The following is a 14,214-nucleotide window of genomic DNA, read 5'->3' as shown; positions in this document are numbered from 1 at the left end:
GAAACGGTGATGTCTTAAATTTGGTACTTGTTGCAATGATGACGCGTTGGTGCTGGCTGAGTCTGCGACTTTCTCGATCGATAGCAGGTTCGTAGGAATTGTCTAGGTAGAATGCGCGTCGGTCTGCGATTTCTCTCGGTGTTGTTGATTGTGGGTTTCGCCAAAGCACGCGGATGCTGTGTGTGAAGTAGCTGTGATGCGTAGAAAGTAAGGAAGATGGCCTGCTAAAGCTAACGTGGGGCCAATTGGCGATGGGCACTGAGGGATGGGCAGACAAGATATTGATGCCTACAATGATGATACAGATAAATGTGAGCAGCAAGATGGTCCGAGGTAGAATGAATACACTGTGTATTATGATAGAGGAACTTCGTCTAAGGTTATGATGGAATGGTGTGAGAGGTAGAATTGAATTGTCGACTTCCCGGGCAAGAGGCGCAGCGGCGAAAGGTACCCGGAGGTAGGTACCTTCATAGAGCACCTGCACGTCGTGCCGATTTTGTGGATCCATCGGCGCCAGCTCCGGAACTTGCGTCCCGAACGGGTTTGAAATGGAAACACCTAGGATGGTCAAATCGATATCACTTCTCATAGAGTCTCATAATTTCGGAATGGGGGATTATGTTCAAAAAGATTTCAAGGCTATTCGCTAAGCTGGACATGAACGCGCCTACCAATGTTCTAGAGTGACTGGGGACTACCCAACACCACCAATCTAGCTGCTTCCACAGTTGAACGTCTTCATAACAAATTCCAGCATAATGATTAGGAGAAAATATCGTATGAGCCTTGAGATGAAAATTGCACACTACATTTCGAATCCAAGCCCAGCCAATCCATGCTAGACCACATTTGCCAAGTACAACATATCTCCCTGAGCTCTTATCTCAGTCGAAAGGTATGAAGTCAAGATGCAATTTCGATAACGCGCCTTCTAGTCTTCTTTTTCGCATAGTAGTACACTGCTCCAAGCCAAAGATTCTATGCCAGTCATGCCATATTGCGCCTGGCCCTTTTTAAGTTCCGAAACCCTTTTCATGTCGTGAGATGTCGCCAATGAAGCACTCTAGATAACTCCAATGAAAAGACGCCCAATATCGCTCAAACACCCATATCCAGTATGTACGTACACAAGATATGTACATGTCTTTGGTATGTATCATGCGCCTACGGAAAAACCAAAGGACCCGTCAAACACGTCCATCTTGTTGAAGCCAGGGTTTTCCCTCATGGCTAAGAGGTCGTCGATTGTAGGCACCTCGTTTGTCGCATAGAATCTGAGAAGGTTCTCCATGTCCTCGTCGGTGAGATCGCAGATTTCTTCCCAGTCGAACTTGTTGCTGACTTTGATCATCCTGTTGCTCAATTGTAAGCATCTCTTACAGTAACAGTAAAGTAGAACTCCCTAGACAAGGGTTCAGACGTACCAGCCCATGCGCTTAGGGCTTTCCTCCGAGTTCGGAGCCATTTTGCGCAGTTTCGCTCTGAGTGTACCAATGGCCTCGATGGCGTTGCCGGCGTTCTTGGGAAGTGACTTTGCGATATGCCGCCGGATGATGGCAGCCAGTCTGGGGCCCTTGCCATTGGTGCTAACCATAATCTGAAGGGGGCCGTCACGGTGGACACTGCCAAAGTAAAAATCGCATTCTGGGGGTACGTCGGCGATGTTGGCGGGCACTTTGCGCTCCTTGCACAACTTCCAGATTACAGTAGAGGCGGCCGGGTCGTCAATGGCAACAAGAACCATGGCTGCGCCATCTAGGTCAGAGGGTTCGAAGAGACGATCGACATGGGTAACTTGGGCTTGTTCAACACGGTGGGCTACTTCGGGGTTGAGGCCAGAGGCGGGGCAGACAACGGTGACATTGGCATCGGCATCGAGGCAGTTGAGGATCCGACCGGCGGCAACCTGTTCCAAACAGAGAATTAGCATTCAACAATATGGTACGACGGCAATAGTATGGTACGAGGGAAGAGTCATTTCTGGTGTGTGTGTGTGTGTGTGTGAGAGAGAGAGAGAGAGAGAGAGCTCTAGCTACGCCGCGGAGATGCAGCAGCATGGGGTGTGCAACATAACGTACCTCGCCTCCTCCAACAACCAGGACCTTCTTTCCCTTGATCTGCCATGCCAGAATCAGACTGCCTCCGCCCTTGACTTCGGGGAACTTCTTCGTTGTCGACTTGGCGGCCATGTTGTGTATGTGTGGTGCGTGGTGAAGGTGGTGGTTTATGGGACGAGATTTGACTCTGGAGTTCCTCGATGACGAAGGCAACTTTTTGGGCAGCAGTTTTGGAGAGATGCAGCTGCCAGGTCGGGGGCGATAAGGCGCAAAGGCCGTCGATAAGGCTGGCGTCCCCACACCGAGGAACGCAATGGCGGTCTGCACGATAGATGCATACCTCATCCATGGCTCATCATACGTCGTGGTAGAAGTACCTCTGTATCAGTCGGCACACGGCTGCCCCGCCTTCCCCCTGTCTATGGGCCCTGGCCAGCGCGTGTGTCCACTAGCGCAGCCTTTAGCGCATATCTTTAGCGTCCCGGTCTCCAAATCCCGCCGAATGCGTTGCTCCCCAACCCCTGTCGTCCTCCCCTACCGCCCTGCCATTGCCTGCCATTGCCTTTCCCGCCCGCCGTCCGCCTGCCGTCCGCCCACTGCTTTGCTGCTGATTCTCTCCAATCCCTGGGCAGGGAAGAGGCCTGACGGGCTGCGCGGGAACCTACAACTTGGAACTGCAACTGGAACTGGAACCATCCTGCCCTCCACTGAGGTGCCCGTGAGCTGAGGTGACGGGGCCGTCACCGGTGAAGACGAACCACCACCACGAACCGCTTGCACTTGCGACCTGCGTCTGCCATCTGCCATCTGCCATCTACACCATCAAAACCCCCCCGCCCTTCCAACACACTCAAATTTCGATCCCGCCGAGACAACCCGAGCAAACGAACATCGACGTCCCCTCCTTTCCACCTCCGATTCATGGTCTCGTAGCTATCGTCTTCCCGTTTTCCACGATGTCCGGCCGCAAGCTGGGAGGCGGCCGCATCTTGGGCAGCGGCAAAGGCCTCGCCCCTCCCACGCCTCCCGCCATCAACGGGCACCAACGCACACCCAGTCCCTTTGCTCCCTCAGAAAGCACTCTGTCGCTCAACTCCTCCTCGGCTTCGCCTCCAGTCTCGAGCCCTTTACCCGACTTTGCCCAAGATGTTGGTTCCAACATTAGTGTTGGAGGCCCCTCTAGAGCCGCTACTTCCAGTTCCAAGCTAGTCTGCCCAATATGTGAAGAGGAAATGGTCTGTTCCAACGTTTGTCGTCCATGAGAGAGGCTTGCTAATGGTAAAACACAGTTGACCCTGCTTCAACTCAACAGGTGAATTTGTCTTTGCCTCCTTGCGACACTGAACTCTAGACTCTGACCCTCCCTCCTCAGACACATCGACGATAACCACCAAGAACTTCCCGAAGTCGAACAAGATGAGGTCCGCACCTGGTTCGACAAGCAGGTGCTCAAGGCCAAACGGTTCCAACCACTGTCTATAATCAACCAAAAATTGCGAGGTCTCGACGTCTTCGAATCCAACGAGTCCCTGCCCATTGCCCCGCCTACGACTGCGAAGCTCATTGAGGGACCGATAGACCCGGACGAGCTCATTACACGATCGCATTGGCAACGACAAACGAGCAACGACCGATGCACCGACCCGACGTGCGGGAAAGGCCTTGGAGCTGTCAATGGGAGCATCAATTGTAGGAATTGCGGCAGGTTATTCTGCGAGGAGCACACCATGTACCAGATGAAGTTGTCGAGGTCTGCCCAGCACGACCCCGTGCGGGGATACTGGGTCCGAGTCTGCGAGACGTGTTACAAGTCGAGAGATGGCTACAACGACCACAACGGTGTCCTGATTGATCACACCTCAACGTTTGCGGAGATGCGACGGAAGAGGGTCGAGAGGCAGAATCTCGAAGTGGCTAGGCTAGAAAAGCGTTTGACCAAGCTGACGCAATTGCTTGCGAATGCGCCCGAAGATGTCACGACAAATGGAGGAAGTCTGCTGTCGCCTGTCGCCGCCCTTGCGGGTCAAAAGAACCAGAGGAAACTGATTGAGCAGTCGGTTGTTACTTGGGAAGATGACGCCTCCGTCACGCAATGCCCATATTGTCAACAAGAGTTTGGATCTTGGACGTTTAGAAGACACCACTGCCGCATATGTGGCAGGGTGGTCTGCGCCGATCCACTTACAGGCTGCTCGAGTGAGGTGGGCTTGAGCATTGCCAGTCGTGAGTCTCAATCTACGGCATCATTTTCGCGCCTAACAGTCTCAGCTACGAGCCCTGCGACGGAGAAGCCCCCAACAGCGGCACAGCCTGGCCAACTCAGCATCGACGTTCGCATGTGCCGCGAATGCAATCACACAATATTTGCGAAGCGCGACTTTGCGTCAACCATCTCCCACAAGCCAGCTGACCAGCGAGCATACGAGACATTGCGCCAGTTCGAGCGCGGTATTCGCCAGCTTATGCCCATCTTCCAACGAACATTACTTGCTCTCCAGCCAGAGGGGGACGATGGGGTCGAATCATCAAAACCACCTCCCACACATGCTCAGATTCAGGAGGCTTCAAAAATCAGGAAACGCCTTACCGATGCGTTTACCAAATACGATACGGCCGCCCGTCGACTCCGCGACATGAAAACTACCTCCAAGACACAGCTTCGCTTACAGCAAGCCGTCTACGCTGCCGCCTCTACGTTCCTACATACCCATATGTTGACCCTCAAGTCGGTGCCACAAATCCTACGCTCTCGTTCATCACAGGCTTCTCGCCTCCGAGCCCTGCAGTCTGGCAACGTGAATGGGTCCTCCTCGTCCCTCCACCTCTCGCCCCTCCGTAATCAAGAGCTCGCCGAATCCGAAACAGCAAGCCAGGCAAGCGAGACCAGCACTGCCGTCTCAGCGCTCGAGACGGAAGAGAAGGAGGCTCGTGAGCGTTTGGTGGTCCTGGAGGAGCAGCGCTTCATGGTGCAGCAAATGGTGGACTCTGCTCGGGATGCAAGACGGTTTGAGGAGGTTAGTGCGCTTACGCGCAATGTGGAGGAACTGAACAGGGAGATTGAGAGAGCCAAGAAGTTGGTGGGCGGTGTTGAGGAACGATGGGAGGGCCTTTATGCGTCTGGCCTGGCAAGGTGAGGACTGTCACGACTAGACTGCCTGGGAAAGACGAAAGCAGGGAGGGATTAGTCAGAGAAGAAGAAAGGAAAGAGGAGAAGAAGGACAAGCGATTCGATGCTTTTTTATTTCAGAATCTCACAGTAGCATTGCAAGGCGTTTTGGGAAGGGAGCAGACAAAGTCCAGAAGCTTGGTACCACCACCACCCCTGGGATACCTTATTTCATAGGTGGGCAAAACATTCATAAGATAGCTTAGGCATGAGGACGTTTTGAAAAACCTCAACGAGTCTTGAAGATCGAAAAAAGACTTGTAATTGTTGAAAGCCTCGTCTTGTATGGCCAAGACGAATAAATGATATCATGATATTCTGAGCTGAGCCTCGCGCGCGCATCTCCTGATTTGTGTTCCTCACTCCCCTTCAACGCCATTGAGTAAAATAAAACCAGACAAAAGACCACCACTCCTCTTTCGAATATATGAATACTTGCCAAAACGATCGGATTGGCGTGAATAAAAAAAAAAAGGATGCTTCTCCAACATAGGGGTATGACAATATCCACACAAAATAGCTCTCTCTCCTGAGAGCACTTCTGTCTCTTCTCCTTCCATCCTGTTGAGACGCAACACCACACATTAGGTACAGTACCTTAATGCACCACACCCTCGACGCCGCCGAGAAACCGCCTCACACGCTCAACTTCCAACTCGCCCTTTTCGCTCTCCACCGCCCTCAACAGACCATCAACGACAGCATCGACCTGATCCTCGGGCTCCCCCGTACACATGGCCACCACGCGCCGGTACTTGACCTCGAGGTCCTTGCTCCTCCCCTTGAGCGCACCCGCCATCTTGCGCGTAACGTCCCGTCTTGCCGACACGGCGCTTAATCTCGCCTTGAGGGTCGCCGCCGAAGGCAAAAGGCCACCTTCGCCATTCGTGCCGGCCGTCTCGAGCGCCGCGCTGAGTTCCGTCTCCCATGACGATGAGAGGGCATTCGTTCGCCCCGCCCGATTCTGTTCCTGCGTGAGGCGCACTTGTTCTTCTTCGCGAGCGTGGCTCAGGTTTGAAACTTTTTGCCGCGCGAGTTGCTGCTTGCGCAAAGTTGCTTGCATGGCTTCGAGGTTTCTCTTGGCCTCGCCTAGTTGGGCTGATGTTGTGCGGAGGGTGGTGTGGAGAGACTCGATGACGGCCTGTTTTGACTTCACTTCGCTTTGGAAAGTCGAGCTTGCTTCGGTAAGGAGATGTGTAATCGCTGATGGAATGTCAGTTTGGTGATGTGGTAAAAAGGGGACATTAAACTTACATGAAATAATTTCATCACTGCTTTCCTTTGTTGGTTCAATGCTGACGAGTCCGTTCTTCTCGACATCTCCATTTGTTGCGTTGCCGTTGGCTCCATTGATGATCTTGGAAGCTTCGTCCGCAGGTTCACCCCCAATGCCAAAGTCTACGGGCCGCAGACCAGCGCGGTTGGCAATTTCGCCATCAGCGCCGACCTCTAGCAGTTGTGAGATGATGCTTCGGTTGCCTATCCGTGCTGCGATGTTCAAGGCCGTGTCGCCGGCATGATCTTGGGCATTGACAATCTCCGACATGAAGCGAGCGATACCCATTTTGGGCTGTGATGATGGCTGAGATTGTGAGCTGGCTGGAGCGCTCTCCCCCTTTCCATTGGCAGCGAGTTGCCCGTTGGGATTGCTGCCCTGTCGCACGACCCATTCCAGGAGGCTTTCGAGGTAATACCTGCTTGCCGCGTTCCTGCCCTTTACGGCGCTCGTCATGGCAATATGGTGCAAAACGGTCCGTCCCTTGCTGTCGCGAACCTCGATAGTGCTTCCGAGAACATCAAGGAGATCGGGAAACTGTCCCAGGTCCATGGAGTTTGTCACAACACATGCCCTGACCAGAGCGGTCTCTCCAGAGGCATTGACTCGAAAAGGACTGGCGCCTGCTGCAATGAGCGCCCGCAAGAGAGACATACGTGATAACGTAGCCGCCCAGTGTAGAGCAGTGTGGCTTTGCTGGTCGATAGGCATATCCAGTTCAATGGGGGCTAATGTCCGCAGCATCTCATGCTTTGACTGATCCGAGGTTGCTGAGTCCATGAAGAGGCTCATGAGCATGCTACGCTTCGCTTCCGCATCAGGGGACATTTCGAATGGTAAAGGGCTCAGAGGGCTGTGGCCGTCGTGTGGCGGGGCATTCGCTTGAGAGTAGATGAAGGATTCGTTGGGTTCTGTGGGCGATCCGGGGAACTGGTTCTGGTACATCTCCATAGAGTTGTTGTTGTATCCGAAGCTGTCTTGCGGTGTCATGGTTACCCGCTGTCGCTTCCTAGGCGGCTCTGGGCCATCAAACTGCTGACTTGTTTGCTGGGTCGAATAGGCCGAGTCGTTCTGGTTACCGTAATCGGAAGCGAAGCTTTGCTGTGAGTTGCCCGGGAAGTCATCGCCATTCTGCATAGAGCTCTGGCGGCTGAAGCTGGGCGCCTTGGTTGGTCCGTTACGGCTTCTCGGGCCAGGCGAGTCGAATCGTGCCTTGCTGATAGCAGCGACAGCGTGCGACGCAGTGGTTGAAATATTTTTGAAAAAGGTGCCGTTGAGACCGGCCATGGCATTCGTCCTTGCCTCGTTCCCGGCATTGTACATTCGTTTCCTCTGCGCAGCCATGGCCTGCTCCTTGGTCGGGGTATTGAAGTCTCCTCGGCCTGCCACACCTCCATCCTGACCCATGTCGTACGTCAGCAAGGGGCGCAGGACCTCCTCTACGCCGTATTGACGGCAGACTTCGACGCCTCGGTCGAACTTGATCCAGGTGCCCTGATATTTTCCGTATCCTCCCTGGACCTTTTCATGCTCGCCAGTCTGGATCTCCTTTTCGAGTATCTTTGTGCGCTTTCCCTTGTCGACACCGGCCACTTTGAGGATTTGTGTGGCATTGAGCCAGCTGTCTTGCCGCCTGCGCATAACGGCGACACCATTAACTTCCATCTCGTAGACGTCGACACCGGAATAGACGGCCTAGTTGCGCTTGTCAGTGCGACTGTCCAGTATGGTGAACTGCGACATTGGGGTAGCGCGACCACAAGCAAGACCGGTACTTACGCTGTAAATCTGCGGGGCCTCATTGGCGAGCCTCGAGTCCCCTCCATAGGCTCGGTAGCCGCCCTGGGATTGCTGGCTCATTGTGAAAGACTGTTGAGATGATGGCTGTGATTGCGATGCGGAAGGCATCACTGCTGTAGAAGCGGGATTCCCGCGATTATCTTGGTGTCGGGCGGTGGACAAGGAGGATTTGCGGCGGGAATTGAGGGAGTGGGAGGGTTGGGCAGTTGTGAGGGTGGTCGAAGACATGTGCCAGCGCTAGCACATTGGCAGCGAGCAACCGACGGCAAGGCGATGTGATCGATAGGCGGAGAGGAGGGGAGAAGGGTTGTAGAGGAACGGAGCTCTATATAAATGAGGCGATCAATCGACGTTGAGAGGTATGGCTTGGCCTTGTAGTTGTAGAGGTTGAGAAGATGAAGAGGTCACAGAGTGGAGTTGGGGGATGCGCTGATTCGAAATGCGAAATGCGTGCAACCGCGGCCGTCTTGTTCCCTTTGGTCTTTGGTTGGGGGCTCGTTGTGTGGTGCGTTGCTTTGCGGTGCTTTGCGTTGCGCCACCTTTGACCGGGTGCTTTGTGTGCGTTATGCTGGGTATCGACTCTCTCAGTACTAGGTATGCGGATGCAGTAGCTATGCCACAGGTAGCAGTAACGACGAATGATGGAAGATCAAAGCAGGGCAGCTGGAAGGACAAGCACAAGCAGCAGCAGCAGCAGAGTAGAGTCGTGGGTTGTGAGTGGAAGGGTGCGAAGGCGAGGTTTGGGTGGTAGGCGGCTATTCTCCAAGGGAGAGAGAGAGGTGCCTTTCGGGTTCGAGCCAAGAGCAGAAAGAGGCGGTGGATTTGAGGTTCAGAAAGGCGCAAAAAAGTGCCACCAAAGGAAGAAGGATGAGGTTGAGATTGGAGCGTCCAGACAACGGCAGACTGGAGAGCAAGTGGATATCTGACAGAGTTCACAACTGCGAGTATTCGTCGCTTTGGTTGCCGGGTCCGAAAATGAAAAAGGGCCCGCGGCACTGGGCCCGAAATGGGAATTTCAATTAACGGTGTTGGGGACGTGTCTGTTTCGCGAGGGCGTGTCTTGCGATGTGAGCGTGTCGCGCGTCTCAATTTACGGCACGCCGTGCGCTCGCTGGCTGGGAACCTGGAAGTAGTGGGAAGGAACGGGGGAGACGGCTGACTCAAGGGCGGGAACTTGGGAAGGGAGGAGGGGGAGAATTGGTGCTTTCCCATATGTTAAGCGAGATGCACAGGCCACCATTCTCACGTTCAACGATGCATTACCTAAGGTAAGGTACCTTACTACCTAAGGTAGGGAAGGCAAAGTACCTAGGTACGCAAGGCAAAGTACCTTGGAAACGTATCTTTCTGACTGTGCGCCGACCTCCAGGATGCGGAAGGTTCCTCCTGGGCCCCTGCTTCCCTTCAACGCGTTCTTGAAAGTGGAAGGAAAGGGCGTGACGCGTCTCACTCTCGACTCACTAGGCAGGCGCTGCTTCCATTCACGGCCACACTTATCAGACCTCTTATCGCGTCTCTGCCACCTTCCCCCCCCCCGCCCTGAGGGGCCATGGAATGGAACTCAAGCATGATTCTCATCTCATAGCAGAAGGAGGGGCAGTCAGAACGCTCATATCGAGTCTCCCACACATCCACTCATCCGTCACCTCATAAGGCAAGGTACGTGCGGAGTACAATACCACGTGTGCAATGTTTTCAGTCACGTATTATCAAGTAACAGCTCACCTTCCCTATTGTTCTCATCAGTCTCTGAGTAGAGACTTAATCCTGCACTTGGCGTAGGAAGTAAGACAGTGCCTTGGATTTTAGCTTTCAGACAAAAGTCATGTCACTATTCCTATGTATCCCTATATATCTATTCCGTGTCTTCTTACTTGTCTTTGTGAATTCTCAAGTTCAGTGTGCGGTAAGCCGACCGCCAGCCGATTAAAGGCCCCACCTCCGGAGCTTGGGCCAGTCGGACTCAGCCCAGCCAAATCAACGAGCCAACGGGGAGCAGCGGCGCAAGAGGACGGTGCAGGTGCAGGTCCTGTCAGGGCAGTTTCTTGTAAGGTAGCTTGGTGCTCCTCTGCATTGTCATCTGCATGCATCCTGCTCGACATCGCACATGCGTTTCCGCCCGACCTGGCAACAACCACGATGAAGAAAAGACCAATCTCGCCCTAACCTCCTCACCTTCCGATTGACCTTTCCTCCCTCTTTCGCCGTCCTGTCCGTCCTCTGCGACGAAGGCCTACACCGATACCGCCGCAATGCAGACTCGAATACCTTTGCCACGGCCAGTGCAGCCGTTGCATGTCTACCGCCACCTGCTGCGCTCTGCCACCTACTTTCCTCCCTCAATACGACCGTTCCTCGATCATCGCATACGGACGGCTTTTCGAGACGAGCGGGACAGAATGGCTGAAAGCGAGCTCAACATTCCCCAGTCCCTCAACTCAGCAGAAGCTCGAGAAAGGGAAGTGGACCGGCGCAAAAAGGTTCTTGCCGACGCAAAACACAAGGTTCCTGTACTCCAGGCTGCCGTTGAAGGCGATCAAGCCCGTCTACGGCGTGTCATGTGGCATACCTTTGGCCGACTTGGCAAATCCCGTCGCGAGCTTATGGCCTCATTTGTCCAAAAGGCGCCGGACCCCAAGGCCGACCCTGCCAAGCTAGAAGAGCTCGCAAAGAAAAAGAAAGAGCATAAAAAGATGATGGAAAAGCGCGCCAAAATCCATCCTTGGAACCGCGAATACACCTGGGACGAGCCCACGCCCTGGCTTCGGCAACATCTCAGTCCTATGGAAGAAAATTGGGACCTTCCCAAGCTGGATCGATACCTCAGGGCGCAAAAGAGCCACCAGCGTAACACCACGGGCGCCGCCTTTCCTAGAGGTACAATCGGCGATCTTGATCCAGAAAAAGATGTACCCGAGAAGGACGGCTGGGGCCGTCCAGTCGCATTGCGGAGAGTAACGAAACTCACAAGAAAGTTCTGGAAGGCCCAGGCCGACAAAATTATGCCTCCGGTATCCCAGGCAAATTGGGAGTCTTTACAGCAGCTCGCATCCGGAGAGGCGCCTCCTGGAATGTACAGGATGTTGAGACGACGGCCTATCGCCGGCGGCCCCGTCGAAGCGCCTCAAGATGCCATGACTAGCGAGCGGTCTTCGATACTCTCTGGCAACGATGGAGACGAATGGGAATCGCAGGAACCGCGGGAACTGTGGGAGTGGCAGTCGTCCGCCCATATCCCTGTTCGCGAGACTGAACGACCAAGTCAACGAAAGCTCGAATTGCTCACCGGCGAGAAGGACCTTGGACCATATTCGCAAGCACGTCGCCTCCGTCTTGGACACAATGAGAAGACAGACCGAATTGTAATTGAGAATGTCAAACGCCGCGCCTTCTCCAAGCGCGCTGTGCGGCGTGAATATCTCAAGATGTGGCAGGCAACCTCATATATGAAGGGAGGCCAGAGCAAATCGGCAAGGCCTGTGTGGGGTCGCGTGGAATTAGAACTGCCCGTGGTCACCGCGACGCATCATCATTTCTTCGAAGGCGTCGATGCCCAAGGCCGCTTACCGAAACCAGAGCGACACGAGTCTACAGACACGAGCAGTACTGTGCCCGAGGATGAGAAAGCCCAGTCTAGAAGTACAAAACAAGTCAGTTCTGGTGGTGAAGCCGGTGCAACTGGCGAGCCTCGGTCTAAGTCGCCTGACTCCGAGAAGCCCGGAACTCATGGCGACTTTGTAGCAAGGCCCCGTGACTTTAAGGATCCCAACCTATCCAGGCCTCCGCGTCAAGTCGACAGCACGCCAGGTAGCTTTGGAACCTTCAAGCTCTCCAAGTCTAGAGATCATAGGCAGCGAGACACACGCGACACCAATTCGAGTGACTCGAGGGGAGCATCTTTGACGTCAAAATAGGCGGACTAATTCATTGGTATGACAGACGTCATACCGCCTCTAACATATCCATCAAGCCAAAGGCGCCCAGGGAGGCTAGAATGCCAAGATATCGAGAGTCCGTGTACCAGAATGGTCGGATCATTTTCCTTACAGGCAAATGTATGCCACAGATAGTGAGGGAGAGCATCTCAGAAAGGTATCCTCTGGATTAGCTGTGTTGCTGGTCTTATACTTTAACGATGTATTTATATGACTGTAACTATTTTTCTTCTTTCGGTGGAGACTGGCTCTCCTCACGAATTAAGCAAGCCAGCCAGCTTCGGCAGGGCGTCGCCATCGACGCGCATGCCAACCCAGTCGTTCATGGCCTTTGCGCCAATGGACTCGTAAAACTTGATACTCGGCTCATTCCACTTCAAGACGGACCATTCGAGCCGCCCGCCCTCCATGGCGACGACCTCCTTGGCCAGCTCGACGAGCAGCCGCTTGCCGTAGCCCTTCTTGCGCTCCGACAGACGCACGTAGAGGTCCTCGAGGTAGACGCCCGGCTTGGCGCGCCAGGTGCTGTAGTTGTAAAAGTAGAGGGCCATGCCGACGCCCTCGCCGGCCTCGTTGAAGAGGAGGAGGCAACGCGCGGGTTTCGACGGCGATGTGGGCTCCGTTTGGGGTTTGCCTGGGGTGTAGGTTGTCTCCTGGGGTGACGAGGGCGCAAAGGCGACTGTGGCGCCGAGGGTCTCTTCTGTCGCAAGGACGCTGTCGAGCTCGTGCTCGTAGTCTGCGAGCTCTTTGATGAGGCTTAGGATGGTGGGGATATCTGGTGGGGTGTCAGTCCTGGGCCCCCCGTCTGCCATGGTTCTGGAGATGGAGTGCCTTACCCTCCCGGCGGGCGTGTCGGACAGATGCCATCTTCAAGTGTACAAGATGGTCGCTACTGTAATTCTATGATGAGTGAGACTGCGATATGAAAGACTAGCAGAGCCTCAAATGTCGTGATCTAGAGGCAGTATTTGTATCTCTACTGTATTCTACAACGTATCCATAAGATGTTAGAAACGATCGTCAAGGGCGCGCCTCATGTCATGTGGTGGGGAAGCTTGTATGCAAGCCCCCTCAGTTGTCCCGGCAGAATTGAGTCGACGTTTTCACCGCCTGCTTGGATGTTTCATATGGGCTCTCATGATCGTACTCATTGGGCTACACGAAGAGCAAGCCTTAATGAGTCTTTATGAGTATCTATAGCATCTCATTTGATCGATGAAGTGTCATAAATGAAATCGCCAATAGCATGGGTTTTGGTTGTGGAGTTGAGCAGCGAAATCACTCTTATCGTGAATTACAAAGCATCAGCGTATCATTCCGAAGACCCCGGTCGATTAGAGTACACTGTCATATGTCAAGTCATCGATGCAGGTACTAGGAGTGAATGAGAGTCTTCCGTCTACTTCAAAACCCAATGGCGTTCTTATACGCACAAATGTATGAGGCCCGGCGTTTAGAACGGGAGCTGAGACTGATGTCCGGCGGGAGAACCGTATCCAACACCGCATCTCCCACCCGTCGCCGACACCGGTCCGGGACGGATTGATAAGTTGATGCTAATACACCCAATGCCGCTTCACAATTGGACCAGGACTGTCCTTATCCTTGCTCAGTGATGATGACATGGACGATGTTGCCGCACGCCATTGACCGAGCCGTCTGAACCCCAAGAGCGCCCTCTCCCCCCCCACAGTTCTACAGTGAGAGTAGTACATAGGAATTAAAGTCCTTGGCTTGGTTCATTGGTGTTCCCCCCACCCCGGCCATCGGTCGCATCGGCGGCTTTCCGACCTGCCTGTTGCGCAATTCGACCCTGCGATGCGCAAAGCAGCCCCCGCACCCCGACGAATCCCATAAAGATGCCGATGGTGGGATTGAAAGTGCGACGGTTGGAGATTTGAGAAGCTTGGCCTGCTTTACTGTGCGATCATCAGCTGAAACGAAACCAAACCCTCCAATCCCGTCGGAGCTTCTCAG

At 54.0% G+C, this 14,214-nt stretch overlaps 5 protein-coding genes across 5 annotated transcripts; 2 read left to right on the top strand and 3 right to left on the bottom strand.

Moving 5' to 3' along the window:
* Positions 1–1,159: 1,159 nt before the first annotated feature.
* CPAR01_11574 (siroheme synthase) lies at positions 1,160–2,192 on the bottom strand (the record flags this gene model as incomplete). The annotated part of the gene is made up of 3 exons (XM_060495833.1): positions 1,160–1,355; positions 1,428–1,909; positions 2,082–2,192. 3 exons carry the CDS (start codon positions 2,190–2,192, stop codon positions 1,160–1,162), a joined length of 789 nt encoding a protein of 262 aa, XP_060346181.1.
* Positions 2,193–3,016: 824 nt separating this feature from the next.
* Positions 3,017–5,194, top strand: CPAR01_11573 (FYVE zinc finger; the record flags this gene model as incomplete). The annotated part of the gene is made up of 3 exons (XM_060495832.1): positions 3,017–3,295; positions 3,350–3,372; positions 3,433–5,194. The coding sequence occupies 3 exons, from the start codon at positions 3,017–3,019 to the stop codon at positions 5,192–5,194; spliced, it is 2,064 nt and encodes a 687-aa protein (XP_060346180.1).
* A 630-nt stretch (positions 5,195–5,824) lies between these two features.
* On the bottom strand, positions 5,825–8,362 carry CPAR01_11572 (uncharacterized protein; the record flags this gene model as incomplete). The annotated part of the gene is made up of 3 exons (XM_060495831.1): positions 5,825–6,429; positions 6,481–8,197; positions 8,282–8,362. 3 exons carry the CDS (start codon positions 8,360–8,362, stop codon positions 5,825–5,827), a joined length of 2,403 nt encoding a protein of 800 aa, XP_060346179.1.
* A 2,192-nt stretch (positions 8,363–10,554) lies between these two features.
* CPAR01_11571 (uncharacterized protein) lies at positions 10,555–12,216 on the top strand (the record flags this gene model as incomplete). Its single annotated transcript, XM_060495830.1, has 1 exon — positions 10,555–12,216. One exon carries the CDS (start codon positions 10,555–10,557, stop codon positions 12,214–12,216), a length of 1,662 nt encoding a protein of 553 aa, XP_060346178.1.
* A 275-nt stretch (positions 12,217–12,491) lies between these two features.
* CPAR01_11570 (acetyltransferase) lies at positions 12,492–13,104 on the bottom strand (the record flags this gene model as incomplete). Its single annotated transcript, XM_060495829.1, has 2 exons — positions 12,492–13,012; positions 13,074–13,104. 2 exons carry the CDS (start codon positions 13,102–13,104, stop codon positions 12,492–12,494), a joined length of 552 nt encoding a protein of 183 aa, XP_060346177.1.
* Between the last annotated feature and the right edge of the window lie 1,110 nt (positions 13,105–14,214).

Source organism: Colletotrichum paranaense (genome assembly GCF_030867605.1).
Source record: "Colletotrichum paranaense strain IMI 384185 chromosome Unknown Scaffold_9.1, whole genome shotgun sequence".
NCBI lineage: Eukaryota > Fungi > Ascomycota > Sordariomycetes > Glomerellales > Glomerellaceae > Colletotrichum > Colletotrichum paranaense.
The sequence above is the reverse complement of the archived record's forward strand: the minus strand, read 5'-3'. Positions and strand labels throughout refer to the sequence as shown.